This window comes from Mytilus trossulus, chromosome 5 (assembly GCF_036588685.1).
Source record: "Mytilus trossulus isolate FHL-02 chromosome 5, PNRI_Mtr1.1.1.hap1, whole genome shotgun sequence".
NCBI lineage: Eukaryota > Metazoa > Mollusca > Bivalvia > Mytilida > Mytilidae > Mytilus > Mytilus trossulus.
The window spans coordinates 61,383,492-61,410,545 of NC_086377.1; the positions used below are offsets into that span (position 1 = coordinate 61,383,492).

The window sequence follows — 27,054 nt, forward strand, 5'->3', positions numbered from 1 at the left end:
TGCTTGAATTGTTTTACATTGTCCTATCGGGGCCTTTTATAGCTGACTATATGCGGTATGGGCTTTGCTCATTGTTGAAGGCCGTACGGTGACCTATAATTGTTAATGTTTGTGTCATTTTGGTCTTTTGTGGTAAGTTGGTCTCATTGGCAATCATGCCACATCTTCTTTTTTTTTTTATATCAACTCTTCCAGAGCATGGAAATAATATTCCAGAATATTTTTGCCAATGGAAATAAGATTTCAGAATATTTCGTTCATTTTAGTTCTATTCCATTACAATAGCGCTACATATAGAATCTATAACAATGTGGTACCACATTAATCGATTCTTGTACACGAATATCTCGTCATACTTTCAAACGGACATTGATTGAAAAAATATCTTGTGTGATTTTTTTACCCCTAAAATTAAACTTAAAAAGAATTAGTTATTTGAATTAACCAGGAAACAAAACCATAAACGTAAGTAAATTGCAATTCCATAAAGATTACCTGTAAAAACAAATACAGTTCAAAACATCGTGATCTGATTGGTTGAGTTTGGATTTGATTTCCAATAATATGTTTCATTAATGTTACTCAATATAAGCAATGTTATGAAGTTATACATACATAAATTTTTAATAGCTTATAGAGAATGTTCATTTCTACCAGTATTAGATATTGTTATGATATTGAAATCGGATGGCATTGCATATAAACTAGGATTGTGTATATGAGGATAAGTTATAAAAACAGTTTAAGGTAATGTGAGATATATATTTTTGATATTTTCGAAACCGATTTTTTTACATAAATAATGCCGTTAGTTTTCTTGCTTGAATTGTTTTACATTGTCCTATCGGGGCCTTTTATAGCTGACTATATGCGGTATGGGCTTTGCTCATTGTTGAAGGCCGTACGGTGACCTATAATTGTTAATGTTTGTGTCATTTTGGTCATTTGTGGATAGTTGTCTCATCAGTTGGCAATCATGCCACATCTTCTTTTTCATATTTTGAGACATCATTCATATTTTTCCATTTGCAATATAACGTTTTTTCCCTCCCAGAACCCAGCACAATGGTCCATGGTCGTATGAAATCTCATTTCAGAATCATACAAATTCCCCGAATGTGTCCTACAGAATTACAGAATCACCAACAGGAATGCACTAACATGAACAACATGACGGGTGCCTTACGGTGCACATGAGTCTCCTGAAATTACCCCCCGTTTTAGGTGGGGGTTAGTGTTGCTCAGTCTTTATTTTTTATGTGTCGTTTTGTGTACTATTGTATAAAAATTCTATTTTCAGAAGATAGAAGATCTGGGTGCTTTTTACCTTTCTATGCAGATACCTTAATTATGTCACGAAGTTTCCGTCTATCATATATCCATTGTCCTTGACCTCATTTTTATGGTTCAGCGACTGCTTCAACAAAAACCTTGTCATGTGATTCTCTCACTTTAATGAGTAATTTTATGGTTACAACATTTGGCATATGGGTTCCTTGCAATGTTAAGACTATTATTCGTGTGTTTCTCTATAGATCCTATATGTTCTGTCATTTATTTGTTTTGTAGTCCCATCATGTAATTTCATTGTAATGTTCCTATATGTTCTGCCATTTATTTGTTTTGTAGTCCCATCATGTAATTTCATTGTAATGTTATATTTTACATTGTCATTGAACCGGGAGGTTAGGCATGCCACAAAAACCATATGTTCAATCCACCATTTTATTTAATAAAATATCCTGTACCAAGTCAGTAAAACGGCCATTGTTATATTATAGTTCGTTTCTGTGTGTGTTACATTTTAATGTTGTGTTTCTGTTGTGTCGTACAAAAAATGTAGTTCTCCTTTTATATTTGATGTGTTTCCAACAGTTTCAGTTTGTAACCCGTATTTGGTTTTTTTTCTCAATCGATTTATGAATTTCGAACAGCGGTATACTACGGTTGCCTTAATTTATTTTAAACTTGTAGTAAAACCTTATTTTTTCTAGACTTTTTAACATAAAATCATTGACCAGTAAATCAGGAGGGACGTTTCAATGTGCCCACACTTGTTTTTAAACATTTTAATAATTCATTTCTCAAACCACAATGCAATTTTACGAAGCGTCAAGAACAAAAGCTTAATTATTGTCAAAAGACAATATCCAGAGCAAAATTTCAAAACTATGTCTCTTCATATTCTCTTATTTTGATGAAAAGACATATAAAATCACAATATACAAAATTGTGTAGTCCGTTAATGGTCATACAGTGAAACCTTGCTAAACCGAATCCTGCATGAAACGAAAATCTGTATAAACCAAACATGTTATTATGCACCGTCATATCAAATCGTATGCGTTATGAACCTGATGAAACCAAACATCGGCCAAAACTAAAAAAAAAAATTAAGTCCCGAAGAGGTTCGGTTTTAACAGGTTTCACTGTACATGCATATTGATATAGGTACAGAAAGGTCACTTGCACTGCGTATATCATATTAAGAGTACATAAATATTTGTATACCATTTATATTTGTTTTTGTATAAGGATAGTGAGGCACCTCATGGGGGGTCCTAGTAATCACCATTTTTTTGCCAATATAATCACATAATCATTAAATATTTGCTTATCTTTAGTAATCAAATAATCATAAACTAAAAATACAGTCCTAGGTAATCAAATAATCATGAAATATTTGGCTTAACAATCAAATAATCATTAAAAAAACGGCCAAGTAATCACATAATCAAAAACCCCATGAGGGCCCTCGATAGTGTCGTGAGAACCCGGATGTCGTAAGATACGATCTTAGCCAGGAGCACATACACCTTTCTTGATACGCTTTATAAATTTACAAATTTTTATTCATAGTTACTGTTTGGTTTAGTTTAAACATATTTATTTATAGTGGATTGGGAAACAAGTTTTACAACTTATATTAATCCCTTTCCACTTTGCGGGTGCGAGTGCTGCCTTGTAGCGGCATTAGCCTACTCTTTTTCGAAATCTACAAGGGTGTCTTTAACGTGCAAGAGATATGGCTCTCTCTTAACACGGGTCAGCCATTTATCGTCCCCGTCCGACGGACTATCATCGTTTCCTCAAGACCATACTCGCAAATGGTGTCAAGGGAGAGCCGAAAATTGAGTTTGGTTTGTTTGGTACTGTTTGGTGTCATAATCTTCCTACATTAAATTAAATATGAGTATTATTAATAATATTAAAATTTCGATATTATGAAATACAAATTAATTCTGAAATATGATGAAATTTATCGCGAAATAACTTTATTTTCTTTGAGGGACTTGATTGGGGTCCATTATTTTTGCATTTCTTCTATAATGATTTTTTTCTTGTCTTCATATCATTTGTGCCAAAATAAAGTATTATGATTACACCAATTTAATTAAAAAACAAAACAAAGACAACTTCTTTCATACTTAATATATGTATGAAGAGGTACTTAACTTCTTAAGACACTTGCATGTTCCTTTTACAAATATATATTCTGCAAACCCGTTTTGAATAGGCACAAAATATTTGCCACTGGACTCTAAGCAACCAACAATTAATCAATCTTTTGTATCTAGCCCCCCCCCCCCAAAAAAAAAAAAAAAAAGAATACGTAAGCTTCACTATCCAAAATCACATTGCATATATAATAATCATTAAACCTCATCTGTATTTTTACAATTTAACTACATGATATTTTTTCTTTAACTTTTTTAGGGAATTCACCTCCATATGAAAAATCTTCGATCATAAGATCTTAATATACTTTTTTTTTAATGGTTAACTCACCTTTCATTTTATATTTTAAGCAGCAATACTGTAAACCAACTTATTTTCGCGGATACTTTATTTCGCGTTTTACCCTTTCTTGACCACTTCGCGGCTATTTAATTTCGCGATTTTCTGATTTATTTGATTAAGTTTAATAAGGAAAGATCCAAGATTCACATATGATCACATATTCGCGACGAATTACATTCGCGTTATTTTTCTACTCGCGAAAGACGCGAAAAATAAATCGCTCGCGAAAATAAGTTGGTTTACAGTAGTCATATTCATAACATGCACTATACTTTTTAAGGTATGACTATCTAAATTTATCTATGATCATTTTGTATGATCATTATGAGTCCAGGTATAAATAGCGCAAATGAATTCTGTTTATTGGAGCATTTGATACCATTGTAAAAATAATATTTGGCTGAAATGATAAATTTCAAAAATAGTAATTGGCGAAAATTTACTTTTATTTTTAGTTCTGAAGAAGAAAAAAAGATTGATAGCGTCGATTAACTAAAAATAACCCCCTACTTGAAGTTAAAGGGTTGCTCCCTTTGATGGAACAATTATACGTTCGCAGTTGTATCATTGGAATGAAGAACAAAAAGTCAAAAGACAAAATTCTATAAGCAAAAAAAGTCAGACAAAAAGTCGCAATACAGTTTCGAGATTATTTTCTTAGGATAAGAAAACACTTCTTGTTTTACTAGAAACAAATCTAGCTATTTTCTTGAACTTTTAAAAAAATTATTTTTATTTATAAAACAACTTTGGAAACATCATCTATCCTAAAAAAAATGTTAAGGGGGGGGGGGGGGGTGTTGGTATTAAATGGTTTCATGGTGCCAGATATACCCTTTCTAGGATAAAAAAAATGATAAATATTTAGATGGACAATTTTTCTAACTGTAAAATGAATACATGTAACAAAAAGAAATTAATTCAAAAAATCTTTCTCATATATTAATTAACACAAACAATTTGTGACTTTTGTGACTTTTTGTCCCATGACCTTTTGTTCTGTGACTTTCAGTCCTGTGACCTTCTGTCCTCTAACCGTCTCATTGACTTCAGTTCTACCGCACATCACATGGTCTTCCGGTGATATAATATTATGTTTCCTTCTCTGACATGAATTTCCGCTATAATAGATATCAAATATAAGCTCGCTCATTAATAAGTAATAATTCTAGAACATTGTTATATCGACACCGAATCTTCGTGAAAAATCTTTTCTGTACAATTTCTATTACTGCATGTTTACGACAATAACAACAATTGTTCATTACATGTAAATAAATAAAAATTACACAGGCACACGTAATTGTTTTTTACACATTAAATGCTCTGATTACAAACAATACAGCTATCTCTAGACTATAACAAAACCCTTTGTCATACAGCCGGGGTACGTTTGAACTAATTCTAAAGGGTCTAAACGGGGTCTATAGAAATGTACAAAAAAAAAGGGGGGGGGGGGGTCTACGGAAAAATGGACCGAAACATAAAGAATAGAGAAAAATTGAGGAATGAAAGAAGATAATAATTGGTTGCTTAGATAAAAAGATGATAGTAGGATGCTAAGACATAAAGAATATAGAATAATTGGGGGGGGGGGGAGGGATTGATGGTATTTTTTTTGGGGGTGTGTGTGTTAAAATGGTAAAATTCAAAGAATTAAATAATATTTTTGGGTGCTAAAAGGGGGGGGGGGGTTAATTATAAAGAATAGAGAATACAATTCGAGAATATAATTCGGGGCTCTAATATCGGGAATAGAGAATAATGGGTTGCTAAAATATAAAAAAAATAAAGAAAGGAAAGTGGCAAAACAGCTAAATCAATTAAAGAACACAGAAACAAAGAAACCCCAATCTAGACCCTCACATTTTAAAGACTTTAAATTACGTAAAAGAACGAATAAATTCAACCAACCAGAACAGAGATAGCGATATACCCATTACAGGGTTATATAAAACAAAATTTATTAGCGAATGTATTTTTATTATACATTTAAAAGGAACTAAAAATGTGAAAGTAGGTTTTTTTTCAATGAAAGAAAAAAAATTGCTAAGTCATTTAAGGATTTGTTTATAAGTGTTGTTTTACAAATAATGCGTGTTTGTGTGTACAGGGACATATATTACAATACCATAGCGGATATATTCTAGTTATGTGAGTATTTATGTCTATAATCCGTTCAAAAATATTTGTGGTTTAATAATGAATACAAGGTTAAAAGAAGGTAGGCCTTTTTAATTATGTTTATAGTATTGATTATGTAAAACATGATAGAGAAAATGTAAAATCTGACAGCTGACCACACTATAATGACAATTATTCTAGCTACGTTTTAGGGGGCACATGCACTTAATATAACAGGTATATAGGTGTTTTTTTTCTGAGAAATGCGCCTGTGGGCAGGGGTCACAATTTCAAAATAAAGGACTTGAGTATCTATGGTCGGGTTGTTGTCTCTTTGACACATTCCCCATTTCCATTCTCAATTTTATTATAGATAAAAATTGAAACACTCAATGTAATTTTTGTGGTTGTGAAAAGCTTTTTTTTGTGGTTAAAAGGATGTTATATGTAATATGTATTGATATATTGGTGAAGAAATAAATGACAGACTATGAGAGTAGTGATATGCTGCAATTGTTTGCACTTGTCCTAAGTCAGGAATCTGATGTTTAGTGGTGCATGGTCGTCTGTTTATGTGGTTCATAAGTGTTTCTCGTTTCTCGTTTTTTATATAGATTAGACCGTTGGTTTTCCAGTTTGAATAGTTTTACACTAGTAATTTTTGGGGTCCTTTATAGCTTGCTTTTCGGTGTGAGCCTATAGGCTCTGTGTTGAAGATCGTACCTTGACCTATAATGGTTTACTTTTATAAATTGTGACTTGGATGGAGATTTGACTCATTGACACTCATACCACATCTTCCTTTATCTATAGACGGAAAGACGGGATAATAGAAGTTGTGCAGGTTTTTTGGGTCTTCCTTTAGGATTCTTGTTATATTGTTTGAAAAATACCATCTATTAATACATCATTGATTGTAAAAACCAATGTTGTATTCTTATTAATTCAACTTACATAATACCAAATTAACTCAAAAATTCAGAGAACAAAAAAAAAGGTCTCCCACCCTCTGAAATGAATGAGTATGAAATGAATTCGATCCATAATAAAGACCTTGAATGGAGATACAAAATTTACTATCTTTCCTTTTTGATAGGTGATAACCCTTCTCAAATTGGTAACCTATACAACTTCAAAAAACAATGAAAGGGTTTCCTCCTAATTATCCGATAGCCTTGTCTCCTCTTATATTATGGATAACATTGTCTCTCAATAAAATCATGTATAACAGTTTCCTCCGAAATTATTAAAAAACATCTACGCATTTTCCCATATAACCATGTCGCCTAAACACGTCTGCTTAAAAGAAATTGATAAATATACCTCCAAAATAATTGATAACACTGTCTACTAAAGTTCTCGGTATTCACTTCTTAGTATTTCATTAATGACAGTCTTCCCAGAAATGATTAATAGGACTGTATTCTTGATAATCATTGATGACATAGTCTTCTCAGTATTCATTGATGGCATAGTATGCTCTGTAATAATTGATGTTATAGTCTTCTAAGTAATCATTGGTGATACTGTCTTCTCAGTAATCATTGATGACATAGTCTAGTCGGTTATCATTGATGACATAGTCTTCTCAGTAATAATTGGTGACACTGTCTTCTAAGTAATCATTGATGACACTGTTTTCTAAGTAATCATTGATGACACTGTCTTCTCGGTTATCATTGGTGACACTGTGTTCTAAGTAATAATTGATGACACAGTCTTCTCAGTAATCATTGATGACACTGTTTTCTAAGAAATCATTGGTGACACTGTTTTCTAAGTAATAATTGATGACATAGTCTTCTCAGTAATCATTGATGACACTGTTTTCTAAGAAATCATTAGTGACATAGTCTTTTCAGTAATCATTGATGACATAGTCTTTTCAGTAATCATTGATGACATAGTCTTCTCAGTAAACATTGATGAAACTGTCTACTCGGTTATCATTGATGACACTGTCTTCTTTGTAATCATTGACGACATAGTTTTCTCAGTAATCATTGATGACATAGTCTTTTCAGTAATCATTGATGACATAGTCTTCTAAGTAATCATTGATGACACTGTCTTCTCGGTTATCATTGGTGACACTGTCTTCTCGGTTATCGTTGGTGACATTTTTTTTAAATTATCATTGGTGATATAGTCATCTAAGTAATCATTGATGACACTGTTTCTCAGTAATCATAGATGACATAGTCTTCTCAGTAATCATTGATGACACTGTCTTCTAAGTTATCATTGATGACACTGTTTTCTAAGTAGTCATTGATGACATAGTCTTCTCAGAAATCATTGATGACATAGTCTTCTTAGTTATCATTGATGACATAGTCTTCTCAGTAATCATTGATGACACTGTCTTCTCGGTTATCATTGGTGACACTGTCTTCTCGGTTATCATTGATGACATAGTCTTCTAAGTAATCATTGATGACATAGTCTTTTCAGTAATCATTGATGACATAGTCTTCTAAGTAATCATTGATGACACTGTCTTCTCGGTTATCATTGGTGACACTGTCTTCTCGGTTATCGTTGGTGACATTTTTTTTCTAATTATCATTGGTGATATAGTCATCTAAGTAATCATTGATGACACTGTTTCTCAGTAATCATAGATGACATAGTCTTCTCAGTAATCATTGATGACACTGTCTTCTAAGTTATCATTGATGACACTGTTTTCTAAGTAGTCATTGATGACATAGTCTTCTCAGAAATCATTGATGACATAGTCTTCTTAGTTATCATTGATGACATAGTCTTCTCAGTAATCATTGATGACACTGTCTTCTCGGTTATCATTGATGACATAGTCTTCTAAGTAATCATTGATGATATAGTCTTCTCGGTAATCATTGATGACACTGTCTTCTAAGTAATCATTGATGATATAGTCTTCTCAGTAATCATTGATGACATAGTCTTCTTAGTAATCATTGATGACACTGTCTTCTCGGTTATCATTGGTGACACTATCTTCTCGGTTATCATTGATGACATAGTCTCCTAAGTAATCATTGATGATATAGTCTTCTCGGTAATCATTGATGACACTGTCTTCTCAGTAATCATTGATGACATAGTCTTCTAAGTAATCATTGATGATATAGTCTCCTCAGTAATCATAGATGACACAGTCTTCTCGGTTATCATTGATGCCATAGTCTTCTAAGTAATCATTAATGACACTGTTTTTAAGTAATCATTGATGGCATAGTCTTCTCAGTAATAATTGGTGACACTGTTTTCTAAGTAATCATTGATGGCATAGTTTTCTCAGTAATCATTGATGACACTGTCTTCTCGGTTATCATTGGTGACACTGTTTTCTAAGTAATCGTTGACGACACTGATTCATAACAATGTATATAGAGAGCATTTTTTCTTAACAAAAACCAAAAAAATCGGGTTCACCAATAAAAAAGAATTTGTCCAGGTCTTGAGGTGCTAAAACTTTATAGTACGATTATAAATGTATATTAAGACTAAAAACAATAACCAATCAAAACACTGAATTTGATCTTTCAAGCAAACCCTTTGTACACCGAGTACTAATAGAAAATGTATGACCGATAGAGAATAATGTGGTGCTCAAATATAAAGGATAGAGAATAATTGGCAAACATAAATTGAGAATACTGGAAAAATTATGCCGAAAAAATAGGAAAATATAATAAGAATAAAAAAAAAATAAGAACAAAAATAAAGAATAGATAAAAGAGGACAAAATAAATAAAAGAGAGAAATTGGACAAAAAAAATGTTTTAGAAAAAGTGGACAAAAATAAAGAATTGTATAGGACAAAAATAAAAGATAAGAGAATAATCAGCTGTTGAAATATTTATATTTTTAATAGTGTATATATGTAAAACTATACGTATCAGAGAAACATAGCACATAGTATAAAAACAAGAATGTGTCAATGCTAGTACACGGATGCCCGAATCGCACTATCATTTTCTATGTTTATTGGACCGTGAAATGGGGGTCAACACTCTAATTTGGAAATACAATTTGAAAGATAATATCATAGGGAACATGCGTACTAAGTTTAAAGTTGATTGGACTTCTTCAAAAACTAGCTTGACCTTTTTTTTAAACCCGAAGCGGGACAGACGGACAAACGAACGAACGCACAGCCCAGAAAACATAATGTTCATCAATGAGGCATACATATATACAGAAACGAAAACCCATCCATCCAGTCCCTCAATTTCCCACGTAACAAACACGACAGTGACTTAATCATAATGAATTATGCATCTCATTATTCTCTGTTTATTGTTAGTTCGTACCAGTTTCTTACTCCCAGTTCATTTAGAATTTAAATTATCTGTTTCTAACAAAACAAAATGTATGTGTTAGTTTTGTTCTATTCGTGATCTTAGATCGTAAATCCCAATTTTCCTCGCCAATTTGAACAAATGACAATTACTCTATCTCATCAATTCGTAATTCTAAATTTATTACAAACTTGTAAATTCGTGCAGGATGTTGCACTATATAAAATTGATGCAAACACGTTGCATTTACGTCATTCTCTAAAGGTAATGTGCAATTTCAAATTCGATATATGGATATTAATATTTAACGAGCTTTTGTCATAATGAAAAAATCAATGTATACGTTTATAAAACAGAAGAACTTGTACTCCACACTCGAGTACATGCATGTAATTAAAAATAAATAAAGGAAATCAAGAATATACCATTACAGGATCAATTGTCTATATATATCTTTATTACTATATCAACTAGTACAGGGTACAGAGACGGCATATATAACATCATAAAAAAAATAAATGAATTACAATATTTATTGGTGAATTCTAAAATACTAATTCCCAGGTTTTCCTTTGATTATTTAATGCCACTGGCGTGAGGACATGGCTCGTCTTTTTATTTCAGTGTTTAACTTTTTTGATTGATTTCTTTAAAATAACAACTTATTTTCACTTATCTATACGATCTTACAATAGCATAAGTTTATAAGTGCTGTCCCCTTTTATTTGTAATTCAATTATTAAAAGTATTCTGGCTCAAACGATCTTTCAATAAAAGTACTTTTAGAAGTTTATAAGTGCTGGCTTATTGTTCACAAATGATATTGGGGCATCAAGTCTTAACTTTAATGATATTGCAAGATTGTATGCATAGACAAGTGCAATTAAGATAACATCAAACAAATTTACATCCGAGGCCAAAAGAGCCAATCGATTTCATTAGATATGATTATATTGTCGAAAAATGTAGTTGCAATTGCCTGGGATGACATACTTAATAAATTAATGTGTAATTTGTAAAACTGTTAATGACTTCCACCTCATCCGTCCGCATTTTTAACTGGGCGGTTGCTATATAGTGACAGAAGAGTCTATCCGTGCGTCCGTCCGTCCGTTCGTTCTGTTCGATTTTTTTTTGTATCCGCAACTGTCAATTAATTGAACACATGATGTACATTTGCAGCTCCTATTTCATTCCTTTTCAGCCTTCGGTTGTTTTTCTGCTCTTTGGTCGGGTTGTTGTCTCTTTGACACATTCTACATTTCTATTCTCAATTTTACTTTATCTGAAAGATTTTTGGGTTTAATTTGGAACGGCATGGACACATACCTCCTTATGTCTGCACGTTATAGTACACATACTTCGTCATCTACATTTTGTATCAACCTCTTCTTCTAAATCCCTTTACACAGTTAAACTTTCTAAAAATCTCAACAGTATGACATTGTTGGTCTCCTATTTTGTAAAGGGCGAGGGTATCATCTGATAAACTGTTTTCACAAAACCTCTTGTTTCTATTGGAGTCTTTGATAAATTTGGAAATGTTAATGAACCAAACGTGACTATAACAATTGCAATTGAACTTGAATCAATTAACAAATAAGCACATTCATGCTTCCCAGGGTTCATTGGGGCAAAGAAATATGACTATCTCTTGGTATCCCAGAACCTTACTGTTGTATAAGTTGTCAATGTTATCTCTCTCTGATCATGTTTGAAATATTTGCCACTTGACGCCAATCCATGATTTTGTTGTTGCAGAAACAGACATGGCCAGTGACGAAACATCTAAACCGGCTTGGTCAAACAGTGATGAGGCAACAACACAGGATGCGGAAAAATTACAACAAGAACGAAGAAACCGGAAGCCATTTTTCTACTGTAGATGGGTGGCAACACGTCCTTATCTTATGTTTTGTAGGTATTAATTAAAGGAATGAGTGAATGTCTATGAAGAAATAACACCAAAAATGTGGTGCACATGCACATAATTAACTAATATTTTGTCTGTCCATTCGAAATAATAACAAAAGTGTGATGCACACTTTGAAATAAAGTCGCTACGCGGGGTTTTCAGTTTGCACCTCAGTTTTGATGTTATTTCGAATAGACCATTATCAAACCATTCGGCCATTAAAGCCCCTTATATCCCTTTGTTACGCCGGTATCACAACCCTAGGATCTCTTTTTGGTTACAAGAGCGCAATTATTTGTTTACATTTTTACCCCAAGATGGTACTCAGATTAGAATCCTATACGGCTTCTGATTGGTTGATACAGGATTGGAATTACATTTAATCGAAAGCTTATCCAATTAGGTTTAAAAATTGCCGAACATCATATTCACATTTTACGAAGCATAGAAAATATCTTCAATTTCTGCACGTCGGAGCCATTAAAAATATGCCTTTTTCATTAAGCGAAAAAAGTAGACGATTTTTTTCAACTGCATTTTAAGTCAATTTGAGCCGCATGACCCTATATATTTTTTTAGTTTTAATGCAACATTGGCATTTCTAGAAACAGGAACTGCCACCAGTTTTTTCCTAGTTTGTGTAGTCTTCGAGAAAAAAAATACGGAACACTAGTGGTACCCTATGGAAAATGCATTACGAATAATTGCGCTCTTGTAACTTTTTCCTGTAAGGTAGTTTACATGTTTTTAATCCTTCAACCCTCGATATAACAGCCAGTCGCACTGCTATATTGTTTATAGATGATTTTCTTGATTAAAACAAGAAATAATGGAAATTAATGTCTCAAATTTCAAAGAATCCATCAAGAAGCTGTTAAAATTGGAGAAAATCAATATCGGTATAAACTCCGGATGATGCATCGTAAAGGTTAAATTCATACGCGTGGTTGAGATCAATTATTACCTGTTTTTGGTTCTTCTTTTGACGTAATTCTCAGCATTTTAACAGTCAATATAAGGAAAGAATTAATTACAACATAGAACACTAATGAAAATGTTCACGCGGTAAAAAGAGTGGTATGAAACGAGGGAGGTTCTCTTTTCTTTATTATTTTCCACGCCATTCGCTGTTCTTTATAATTAAGCAATCCTTTATTCTCTATTCATTATTTTATTTGGCTTGTATATTTTTCTTCAATTCATTCCTTTATCTTTTCTTCTTTATTTCCCCCTTTAAATATTGCTCATTATCCGTCAAAAAACTATTCAGACCCTCGTATACGGAGTTATCATGGACAGTGTAAAAAACTGAACATTTTGTACGTCATTAACAAAGTTTTTGGTTAATAACTTCCGCTTGGTAAATATATCTCAATCACGTTTTTGTAAATGCTTTTTTTAGCAACTGGCAAATGAGGGTCTGGAACTCCCAAGGGGATATAAGAGAAGAGATAATGATGTGTCAGAAAATAAAGAATAGGGAATAAAGAGTTGCTAAACTATAAATAGAAAAGATTCGTTGACACAACAACACAACAAACAACACCATCAACAACACCAACATCATCACCATCATTAAAAACACTATCACAAACAACACCATCAACGCATAATACCACCATCAACAACAACACAAACAACACCACCATACCAACAACACAAACAACACCATCAACATCACCCCCAAACAACACCACTACCAACAACACAAACAACACCATCAACATCACCCCCAAACAACACCACTACCAACAACATCACCAACAACAACATCACCATCAACAACAACACCACCAACACAAATACAAACACCACCACCACCATCAACAACAACAACACAAAAACCACCACCACCACCGTCACAAACAACACCACCACCAACACAAAAACCACCACCACCATCAACAACAACAACAACACAAAAACCACCAACACAAACAACACCACCACCACCATCAACAACAACAACAACACAAAAACCACCAACTCAAACAACACCACCAACAACACCACCACCACCACCACCAACAACAACAACACTAAAACCACCAACACAAACAACACCACCACCAACAACACCACCACCACCATCAACAACAACAACACAAAAAACACCAACACAATCAACACCACCAACAATAACACCACAACCACCACCAACAACAACAACAACAAATTTGGGAATTCTTTTGTCACATGTATTAATTTGATAGTCTTTCTAGTTTATTCCCTAGTTCTTAAACAATAAATTAAAAGAGAAAAATACAAAGTAAAGAAATAAAGAAAATAAAAAGTAAAGAAATAAAGGATCCACAGCCAAGCAATAACTTATGACGACTGTTACTTTATTTTGCAGTTGTGACACTTATTCTACAGTTGTTTCCGGTCGTTATAACTGGGATTCTGTTCGGTGCCAACTATGATTTGTTTCCGACAAACTTTGAAGTTTTACCTATGGAACTTTATGACATACCGTACAGAGTGAGAGATTATGCATATAGGGACAAACACATATATGACAACAGTATAAGCAGATCACTCACAGATACAGGGTACCCTACGTACGAAAGAGGACTCTCATATTCGTTTTCAAATATCGAACTATTTTTTGATGCGGATGGCGGAAACATTTTAACAAAAGCAAAATTACAGACTATCAAATATATTGAAGAACATTTGATAGCATCGGATGGATATAGTACTTCATTTTGTCATACTAAAAATTCATCCTTGATCTGCAAAGATCCGACTTCTCTGATAAGATATTTTGATGGAACTTTTGCATATGTTAGCCCGATTTTTAATGATCCGACATTCAGCAACATTGCTGGTGTTATTTATGAAGCATATACCAATAATTTGACGAAAGCAGATTTTGAGTATTTCTTGCCAAAGAGCTTCAGCATTACTCCGACAACATCCTCGGTCTCGGTCACCAGAACACAAATTGCAATTGGCTGTTCCTTATCCGGAAGTACAAAATGCCTTTTAATGAGAGATACAGCCAGGGAATGGCTTGGGAAAACAATGAAACCGAGGCTTGAAACTCTTCTTGATGATATTTCACAGTTTGATTTTTATTATATTTCGTCAAACCTATTATTCTATGACGTTATTCAACAAGCAATGAAAGACATGATGTTCGCTATTGGAAGTATGCTCTTCATATTCTGTTTCATGACATTCCACACGCGGTCCTTGTTCGTTTCCGGTTTGGCTGTTATGAGTATTTTAACGAGCTTTGCCGGGACCAATTTGATATACAGATGTATAATAGGATTTGAGTATCTAGGATTCTTCCATGTTTTGGCGATATTTATAATCTTGGGTATTGGAGCAGACGACTTGTTTGTTTTCTATGACTCTTGGCGGTTAACAGCATTTTCACCGTATCCCTCACTAGCACATCGTCTGACAGAAGCATATTCCAAATCATGTAAAAGCATGTTAATAACGTCCATCACAACGGCCGTCGCTTTCACCGCTAGTGCTTTATCCCCTTTACTTGCCACCAAGTCGTTTGGTGTTTTTGCCGCCATTTTGGTTATCTATAATTATCTATCGGTGATTATTTTCTTTCCAACGGTTGTTATGGTTTATCATATAAAATATGAGGACTGGACATGGCCCTGCTGCCGATGCAGTAAAAAGGGAGACAATGGCAAAATAGAAAATGACCAAAGAACGAACTCGATGTCCAAAGTCGTACCTGAGAACGTGTATACAGTACAGTCAAATGACTCTAAAGATCCTTCAAGCCCAATTAAAGGAGATTTTGTTCGCCCATCGGCTCGATTGAGTCCTATTAAAGCCAAGGAACTTTCTGATAAAAGTAAGATTGAAAACGGATACTCTACACGGAGCGTTTCCGAATACGACAATGATATTAACAAACATATGACTACAATACAAAAACTTAACTCTCCATGCATTCCAAAAGCGAAACAAAAGGAAAAAAAGCTAGTGGTTTTTTTCAGAGATCATTATTGGCGTTTCATAACATCAAAATGGACGAGATTTGCTCTCTTGCCGGTTTTCATAGCAACAGTGTGTGTGTTTGGTTACTTTGCTTCTACACTGGAACCAGACAACGAGAACGTAAGTAATACAAAATATTCAAATTTGTTGAAGTTTCCTAGTCTAAATAATTATGACGTCTTGAAAGAGTATTTTTTTCTTCTTTGACGCCTTATACATCGCCAAAGCAAAAACATGAAAATAGCCTTCAAAGACGTCACAATTATTTGGACTAAAAGTTTCCTTAAGTGGTAAATTGTGCTATTTTTCACAAAGCAGGATCGGAAGAGAGGCAACATTTATAAACTGAAGGATACCGTATTGATCCGTATTGATAAGAGAAAGACCAAATAAAATAAGTGAAAATATTTTTATAAATATTACAATTTAGATGCTTGAAACTTTAAGTTAAAAAACACACAAACAAATATAAGACAAGAGGGTCCTTTACTCAAGCGCCTGTTATCAAATCTAGTATGGAATTTTAAAGACCGGTCAAAGCAAACCATGAGATATGGCCGATAACCAACTTTTAACATAGAATTAAACTAAGTACGTTATATCGTTAAAGATCTTTTAAACACCCCATTGAATAAACTCAATGTTGATGTGTATTCGTCAAGGTCGTTTTATATTAATTATAGCGTATCAAATGAGTTCACACAAACCTATTGTAATTTATTAGGAAAATAATTAAATAAATCTGTTGTGTAATTTAGGGTTTTAAATCTTACAAACAAGTACGAGCGTAAAAAACGACGATGTGGGACAAAATTCGTACCCCCTACTTTTGTTAAATGAAATTGAGAACAAATGTTATTTTGTTTTATGATCGAGAGATTGCACCATGAAAGCAATTAGCCACTTGGCGTGCACTGACTTACGTGTACTGCATTTTTCATCTATGCACAATCGATCAATGTCTAAACTTTTCTTGACGTTTCATGTTGGGTATTTCATTAATAAAGATTAAAAGAGACCTGTTTTTTTTTACCTTAGGTCTGACATTCAAATATATAGGACACACTTCCGATTTTGAATTAACAATAACCTCATTTCCGTTTTTATCAAGAATTTCCGTACTATCTAGAAATCAAAAGGTACACTAATCAGATTATTTCCCCTTTTTGATTACGAATTCGGTATTGTCTAGAAATCTGAAGGTCAGAGGGTGTACGTTCAAAGAGAACTTGTGGTTTTGTCAGGGAAAGTATTTTTAGTTTTGATTTGGGTATGAATAATTATAGATACATTATTGGGTGTTGGCATGAGGGCGGATATGATTTTTACAAAGATAACTACGTTGAAGGTAATTAAAATTCCCAAATTCTATCTTATCAGATGAGTAAAAAAATCGTCTATGGAACTTAAAATGTCCTTTGTTGTTAATCTTCTCTAATCAACTCATTTGACATTTAATTTGTAACACTGAAGGAAAACAAGGACTAATTTACACTTGCTTATGTATAAATATTTTTTATTTTTTATATTTAATTTGCATGTCCAGTGGCAAATATTTTAAACATACTAATATTAAAGATTTTGTTGATTGGTTGATATCCAGTGGCAAATATTTCAAACATATCCAGGACATTGTGGATTGTTTTCAAGATGCACAGTGGCAAATATTGCATGCATATTAAGGAAGTTGTTGATTGTTTAATGTCTAGTGGCAAATATTTCATCCATAGTCAGGACGTTGTTGATTATTTAATGTTCAGTCGCAAACATTTTATATCTTTGGTGACATTGTTGACTGTATGATATGCAGTGGCAAATATTTCATTTTTATTGAGGACTTTTTTTTTATCCAGTGGCAGATATTACGTTTATAATCAGGACTATAACATTTATAATCAGGACGTTAGAATACAAAAAAAAAAATGGTTTAGGTTTTTAAAATTGATATACCCCATCCACACCATCATGTATATTTTACACGATTTGAGTCGAACCATACATGTATCTTATGTAAACGTAACAGAATATACAACGATATACCCACTAGTGTAATTACGGATGGATAAAGCTATAATTAAACCTAGTAAAATGTTGGTTGAATAAATAATAATATAGAAGAAAATATACAAGAATATACAGTGTAATTAAGGGATAGATTATAATTGAAATAATTATATCAACTGGCATAATGTTCATTTGGTATTAAAGACAGATATGAACTTTTCACTGGTGATTGAACCATTTGAGGCCAAGTTATTGTTGAGAGTACAGTCGATAATCTGGTAATTGGATATATTCCCTTGGGAAAGCATCACCGTCAGTACTGGTTTACCTTAATACCTACTTATATACAATATATCTATCTATCTAATTACTGGACGAAGAAAGTGCTGTGTTGGCAACTGTTCGAAACAATATATATTAACGTGTATCTAAATTTGTCTTCGTGACCAATGGTTTACAGCAAATTAGATGCCTTTCTCAGTCAGAAGCATATAGCTTAGTGGTTGTCATTGTTTGATGTCTGTCATATTTATGTTTACGACGTTAAACTGCTTATAATTCATACTTATATATCTTAGTATCTAATTACTGAATGAAGATGATGCTTTGTCAGCAACTGTTCGAAACAATGGCTTAAACTTATCTTAATTTCATCGTGACCAATTGTTGACAGAAAATTAGTTTCATACAGACAGCTGTAATTAGATATCATTTAGACATAGGGCTTTGCTCAATATTGAAGGCCGTACGGTGAACTATATTTGTCAATTTCTGTTTTATTTGGTCTCTTGTAAAGAGTTTTCTCATTGGCAATCATACTACATCTTATTTTTTATATAGTTCAAACAATTTTGACTCTCATTAAATATAGGTCTGAAACTCAACGTTAATTGGACCAGATACAACACTATAGATATATATAACAAGGACAATATTTCACTTCACAGAGCATCATCGTCAGAACCCTTCTAGTGCCTAAATGCATATCTGCTTAATTAATGAATGAAGCCAGTTACTGTTTGAAACAATGGCGTTAACATGTTATTTGGATTTCTTAAAAATGGATGACAGCAATTTGATTCACACAGACAGCTTAAAATTGATATAAAATAGACTTCACTCAAACCATTAGTATTACATTAGAGATAGGTCTTAAACTCATCGTTGACGAACCATATACAAGTTCTTGTCAAAAGTACATTAGATATATAACAAGGACAATATTTTATGATATACGTTCGCATTTCACTCCACAGAGCATCGAACTCGGTACCCGTCAAGTATCTAAATGAATATCTAATTAATTACTGTATGAAGGAAGTGTTTTTTTAGCAACTGATCGAAACAATGGCTTAAACATGTTTAATATCTTAATTTTTTCGTGACCAATGCTTGACAACAAATTAGTTCCATACAGACAGCTTAATATTTTATATAAACTTTGGATTTCAAATATTTTGGCCACGAGCAACACTGAAGAGACATGTTTTGTCGAAATGCGCGTCTGGTGCAGAGAAAATGCTACCGTTAATGTTATTAAAATTGACATCATTTAGACATAGGGCTTTGCTCAATATTGAAGAGCATACGGCGACTGAAAAATTCTTATTTCTTTAATTGTTATTTGGTCTCTTGTGAAGATTTGTCTTATTGACCCTCTTTACACATAGATGGTCTGTTGTGGGGAGTTGTCTTATTGGCAATCATAACACATCTTCTTTCTATATTGCTCAAACGATTTTGACCCTCATTAAAGATGGACCTGAAACTTCATCGTTGATTGGACCATATTCAAGTTCCTGTCAAAAGTACATAAGATATATAACTAGAACAATATTGTTATATACGGTCGCATTTCACTTAAAAGAGCATCATCGTTAGTACCCGTCTATTACATAAATGAATACCCCGGTATCTTCTTAATTACTGAATGATGGAAGTGTTTTGTCAGTAACTGTTTAAAACAATGGCGTAAACATTTTATCTGAATTTCTTCATCTAAAATGAATGACAGCAATTTAATTCACAAGGACAGCTTCAAAAATTGATATAATATAGACATTACTCACACCATTTAGAATAACATTAAAGATAAGTCTGAAACGTCATCGTTGATTGGATCATATTCAAGTTATTGTCAAAAGTACATTAGATATATAATGTTTTACAAGGACAATATTGTTATAATATACGTTTTATATATTCGCATTTATAACTTCACAGAGCATCACTGTCAGTACCGGTCTAGTACCTTAATGAATATCTAATTAATTACTGTATGAAGGAAGTGTTTTGTTAGCAACTGATCGAAACAATGGTTTAGACATGTTATCTAATTTCTTCGTGATTAATGATGGACAGCAAATTAGTTCCATACAGACAGCTTAAAATAGACATCCTTGAGACACATAGGGCTTTGCTCAGTTTTTTGAAGGCCGCACGGTGACCTATAGTTGTCAATTTCTGTGTTATTTTGTCTCCTATGAAGAGTTGCTTCATTAGCAATCATACCATATCTTCTTTTTATATAGCTCAAACCATTTTCAAAACCCTCATTAAAGATAGGTTGATTGGACCATATTCAAGTTCTTGTCAAAAGTACATTAGATATATAACAAGGACAATACTGTTATGATATACGTTCGCATTTCACTTAAAAAGGTATCTTCTTAATTACTGAATGATGGAAGTGTTTTGTCAGTAACTGTTTTAAACAATTGCATAAACATTGTATCTGAATTTCTTCATCTAAAATGAATGAAAGCAATTATTTGATTCACAAGGACAGCTTAAAAAATTATATTATATAGACATTACTCACACCATTTAGAATAACATTAAAGATAAGTCTGAAACTTCGTCGTTGATTGGATCATATTCAAGTTCCTGTCAAAAGTACATTAGATATATATAATAGTTTACAAGGAAAATATTGTTATAATATACGTTCGCATTTATAATAACTTCACAGAGCATCACTGTCAGTACCCGTCTAGTACCAAATGAATATTGTCTTGTAATTAGTAATTTACTAGTACTGAATGAAGGAAGTGTTTTGTCAGTAACTGTTTGAAATATTGGCGTAAACATGGTATTTAAATTTCCTCGCGATAAATAGATGACAGCAGCAAATAAGATCCACTATAATTGAAAAGAATAAAAAGATGTTTTTTAAACGAAAGACTGTTTGTTCTTTAGCTGACTGGTTGCCTACGCTCAAGATTTATCAATTCGTCTCAACTCGGACGATTCCGTACCCTCATGGAGAGTAACGGATTCTACCGAGGATTGCCGAATGAAGATATATCAATCAGACTATCCAACAGAGACAAAGCAGTAAACGTGAGGACATTCAAACATTAATTAACATAGTGGGAGTATATAATATATACAGTGAAACCTGTTTAAACCGATCTTCTCCAGGACTTAAGATTTTGCTCGGTTTTGGCCGATGTTCGGTTTAATCAGGTTCACAACGCATGCAATTTGATACGACGGTGCTTTCGAACATTTTTGGTTTATACAGGATTCGGTTTCACTGTACGAATAATCTTTGTTTCTATTTTTCTATGTTGTGTTTTGTATACTATTGTTTGTCTGTTTGTCCTTTTATTTTTTAGCCATGGCCTTGTCAGTTTATTTTCGATTTTTTGGGTTTTGTATGTCCCTCTGGTATCATTCGACCCTCTGTTTAAACCAGTTATATGTTTAACAACACATTCAGTGAGGTCAGTTAGATTTGGCTTAGAAAATTGATAGAAATATCTGTTTCCCAATCAAAAGCACAGTTCCGGGTCCATTTTTACTTTTGATATGGGGGCGTACCAAGGCAGTTAGTTAAAGGACCGGTAGAAAGTTTATGTATTAACCATAACGTGTAGCTTTGAGGGGATGGCGATGGTCCTCCTGAATTCACATGGAAACACATAGCTATTACAATTTATGATAGGAAATCCACATTAATATCCCGAGGGGTTGAAGACATATGAACATTACAAAGATATACACCATGCACAAATTGTAAGATATTAAACATATATAAAAAGAGATAATATTATATGTACTCTTATGCCTTATTGTTATTACATTCAAAGGGTTATGGTCCTCTTTTATCTTGTTAGGAAATTTGAACGATCCGTAATCTGCCCTAGTTCTTAGTCTATTTTGCATAATATTAAAAGTATCTAGATTTAATTTTAGATTACTTATATATTGATTTAGTATGTCATTATGTATATCTGATTTCAGTAGCTTGATAAGGTGTAGGATTTCATGATTTCAACAGATTGATGAAGTGTAGATTTCATGATTTTTTGTAATGATTAAATTTATATGATAAACATATCTGATTATAGCTGTAAGCTTTTATATGATAATTCCGTTACATACATTGATATGATTTCAAGAGAAAGAAAAATCATCCTACACAATTCATCAAAGTAAATTCACTCAAAAGAGATACCAAGAATAATTTTATTTTAAGAAATACGGCCAATTTCCTCTCTATTTGCTTCACTCACAAGATCAAAGGTCAGATTGTGTTATAAGCCGAATTTGAACAACAACATATTTAAAATATATTCAAACAATTAACAGATATCAATTTAATCCCAAAATGTAATTCAATCTGCTGACAATTTTGATACGACATTGAAAATTTTAAAGCATTTTCATCACATCATTAGATTAAACTTGAAAGTTTTATCTTTTTGCACGCATACACACATACTATCGGTAGCCATGTACTGAGAATTTATTTCAATTGTTTCGACACAATGGATCACAGTCTCTGTATTCTAGATGGTGAATTATTTAGAACGATAAAAGCAAAGGGGAAAACCTGACTTTCTGTATAAATAAATAATGAAAAAGATTCGATTACACATCAACATACGTATGTGCCGATGGATATGAAATATACAGAGCAAACAGTTGCAGTGTATGATTTCCGGAAATGTATTTGGGAAAAATGGGAATTAACAGGCCACTAAACAGAAAATTTGCTCATTGATGGAGAGGCTACCTATAGTTGTTAATTTCAGTGTAATTTGGTCTCTTGTGGAGAGTGGTCTCATTGGCAATCGTACTCCATCTTTGTTTTTTTTATATAATACATATTACTCATTTATTTATTAAGGTGGTACCCAACACTTTCACTAAAATTGATTTGGCTCGTTTAATTTTCATAAAATTTTGTCAAAGTATTTACTTTGACCCTTAAACAAAATATAAACATTTTAAAAAGTTTGAACCAACCATTTTCTCAGAAAAATTACGCTGGTTATATACTAGTAGCAGTTTGACAAACACCAAATTTGATCATTTAGAAGCTTAATATTCCTTTCAAAACACACTGTAATTAAAACGGTTAGCTGCCTTTACAGAGTTATCTCTCTGCAGTGTAAGGTACCACCTTAAGCTGTAAAGACAGTTATGCTCATGGAAAACTTGATCTATTTAGTTTTCATTTAACTTGATTATTTACTACAAACAAAGGGCTATATTACAGTCTTATTGTATTGTGAGTGTATATTCAAATTATATGTATCCATACTAATCAATCTTTTTTTTCTTTATACGTGTATTCCCTATGTAGCGGGGTTGCTTCCCCTTAGTACAGGTAGAACATATATAGCCAGTCTTAATCAACTGAGCTAGGGAATCGATTCTTTGGATCAGTGGGTCACGCAGACGACCGGGGTTCGAATCCCGGTGGTGACAATATGAATTTGTAGAGTAGATACGTGCTCTCCGGTTACACCTATATGCCCCGTGATAATTTTATATATTTTGTGATATTGTGTTCATTCAATATATGGATGATTTGTCTTTCAGTTACAACTTTTCCAAGACGACCACCATTATTCCAAAGCCCAGTACGCACAAGAGTATACTATGTTAGTTAGCACAGACGACAGTCTCGTCCAAATCCACGTGGTCTGGGGACTAAAGAACAAGGATCGTAGCCATTGCCACTTTTCTTCTATACAATGTCGGGGCAATAATGTATATGATGATGATTTTGATCCGAATACAGTGGTTAATCAGCAGGCATTGATGGTAAATATATGATTTAACTAACAAGTTATTATAAAAATTGGCCATGTTTTCAAATAAACAACACTTATCTGTGTCCACACTTATTAATTTTAAACACTTTTTGTCTATATAATGTGGTGGCAATAATGTATATGATGATGATTTTGATCCGAATACAGTGGTTAATCAGCAGGCATTGATGGTAAATATATGATTTAACTAACAAGTCATTATAATAATTCGCCATGCACTCAAACAAACAACACTTATCTGTGTCCACACTTTTTTAATTTTAAACACTTTTTGTCTATATAATGTGGTAGCAATAATGTATATGACGATGATTTTGATCCGAATACAGTAGTAGTCAAACAGCAGGCATTGATGGTAAATATATGGTCATTATAAAAATTCGCTAGTCATACAACATAAGTTTGTGTCCACACTTGTCTGACTTTAAAAACACCTTTTGGTTGTATTACGTCGTGGTTATAACGTATATGACGAGGATTTTTTTTTTATCAAAAATCAACGGTTAATCATTAGTTATAATTAACTAGTAAGTCAATATAAAAATTTTCCTTTCAGACAACACAAGTCTGTGTCCACACTTGTTTAACTAAAAAAAACCATCCTTTTGTCTTTATATTATGTCGTAGCAATAACGTATATGACGATGACTTCGATCAAAATCAATTAATTAATCAGCAGGCATTGATGGTTAATATATATGATTTATCTTATAAGTCACAATTAGTATACACCTATTGACTGGATGTGAGGGTAATAGCAAGTTTGTTGTTCCTGAGGTACCAACTATTGCTCGAGGCAAAGCCGAGAGCAATAGTTTGTATGTGAAGGGACAACAAACTTGCTGTTACCCGCACAACCAGTCATTAGGTGTTTTATTATACTGAACAACACAGCCATTAAGTGTTTTATATATATATATATATATATAAACGAGTCTAAATTGAAAACTACGTTCAAACCTATGACTGCGTTGGATAAAAACCGCAATTTTTATACGTGTGCATGTCAAACAAATTTCGTTGTAGAAGGGTCTAAAAACAGCACAAACAACATTTTCCAAAAGACCAAAAGAGTGAAAAAGTATATTTAAACAAAACGCATGTGACTAACAGGTCGAACAACTGATGTTCTTTAACCCTGCTGACTGCCATTGGCGATTGCCAAATAAAATTGATCACAAGATGTAACAAAATGGATTCTCATATAAATTTAATACGTCACAGAAAGAAAAAAAAAATTGTTAACTTGTGGACAGGATGTTGTGCCACAAACATTCGGTGTCAATATTTCTTTAGTACACCATATCCGGATTTCGACAATAAATGTCTCTTCAGTGATGTTAGGGATCGAAACGGTATTTGGAAGGCCAAATCAAAAGTACCCTCATTTTCAGAGAAAGTAACCTCATTTTTAGATTAACTCTTGAATTTTAAGAGTCAATATATAGGATGAACGGATCATATAAACCGGAGGGAAAATATGATACATGCCCAAACAAAAAATATAAACGAGTCTAAATTGAAAACTACGTTCAAACCTATGACTGCGTTGGATAAAAACCGCAATTTTTATACGTGTGCATGTCAAACAAATTTCGTTGTAGAAGGGTCTAAAAACAGCACAAACAACATTTTCCAAAAGACCAAAAGAGTGAAAAAGTATATTTAAACAAAACGCATTTGACTAACAGGTCGAACTATATATATATACCAAATAACTAATTTTTTAAAAGTGTATAAATATCATCTGAAAGAAAAGAAAAATGTCACATAACTTTATTTGCACATGATGAACTATACTTTTTTTATAATTCGTTTTGTATTTATAAATATTTCATTAATTTCAATCAAGACTAGAAATACTTTTGTTAAACTTTCCGTGCTTATTACAAATTCTAGCTAAAGTACACCGAACGCAAATTCACTTTTAATATACGGAGAGAAAACCCATATTTTGAATAAGGTACTTTATTTTAGATCTTTAAGAAAATTCCCGTGAAGATTTTTTTTCTTTAATTGCTTCTTGTAAGTGAAATTACAATCAACACAAACAGATTCCACTTTTTACAATATTCGAGGGAGTTTGACATTGTAAAGCATGTGTAACGAAGCGAAGTAGTGAATGACATCATTATCGTCCAATGAAAAATAAGCATGAAAAAGTACGGGAAAGATGATTATGAAACTATTCACCGGGGCAATAGTCTTTGAAACTATTGACTGGCAAATGGTTCTGTGGAATGAAATAGCACAACTATTTTATTACTTTTTATATAGAAAAAACATACTGAGGTATAATAAAATTCGCTATTCAGTCAACACAAGTCTGTGTCCACACTTGTTTAACTTTGGAAACACCTTTTGGTTGTTTGACGTCGTGGTAATAACGTTTATAATGATGATTTTGATTCAAATTCAGTGGTTAATCAGCATTGATTGGAAATATTGTGGAGATTTATTTCCCCTAGGGTCTCACCAGCCCAGTAGTCACACTTATTGTGCTGACATGAATTATCATTGATATGGTTATATTTATAAATCAACTGTTTACAAAATTTAGAATTTTTGAAAGACTAAGACTTTTCTACCTCAGGCATAGATTACCTTTGCTGTATTTGGCATGACTTTTAGGAATTTTGGTACTTAAAGCTCTTCAACTTCGTACTTTATTTGGCCTTTTTTACTTTTTTGGATTCGAGTGTGACTTATGAGTCTCATGAAGACAAAATGCGCGTCTTGCGAATATACAAAAATGTAGTCCTGGTATTTATGATGAGTTTATATATACTATTACATCAAAATTTCCATTCGCCACCAAAACAACCCAAGTCTGTGTCCCCACTGAAAATAAAATTATAAACATACTTTT

The 27,054-nt window shown here is 32.8% G+C and overlaps 1 protein-coding gene across 3 annotated transcripts in view; it reads left to right on the forward strand.

Moving 5' to 3' along the window:
* The first annotated feature begins 557 nt into the window (after positions 1 to 557).
* LOC134719014 (uncharacterized) overlaps positions 558 to 27,054 on the forward strand; it is a 42,795-nt gene continuing 16,298 nt past the window's right edge. The window contains exons 1-4 of one of the 3 annotated variants that reach the window (XM_063581922.1): positions 558 to 747; positions 11,979 to 12,134; positions 14,489 to 16,230; positions 23,950 to 24,174. In XM_063581922.1, the coding sequence (XP_063437992.1) occupies positions 11,987 to 12,134; positions 14,489 to 16,230; positions 23,950 to 24,174 (2,115 nt within the window). In that variant the 5' untranslated portion in view covers positions 558 to 747; positions 11,979 to 11,986. Of the gene's footprint in view, positions 748 to 5,722; positions 5,956 to 5,987; positions 6,026 to 11,978; positions 12,135 to 14,488; positions 16,231 to 23,949; positions 24,175 to 27,054 lie in introns of those variants that run through there. The other 2 variants (XM_063581923.1, XM_063581921.1) reach the window with 2 other exon arrangements.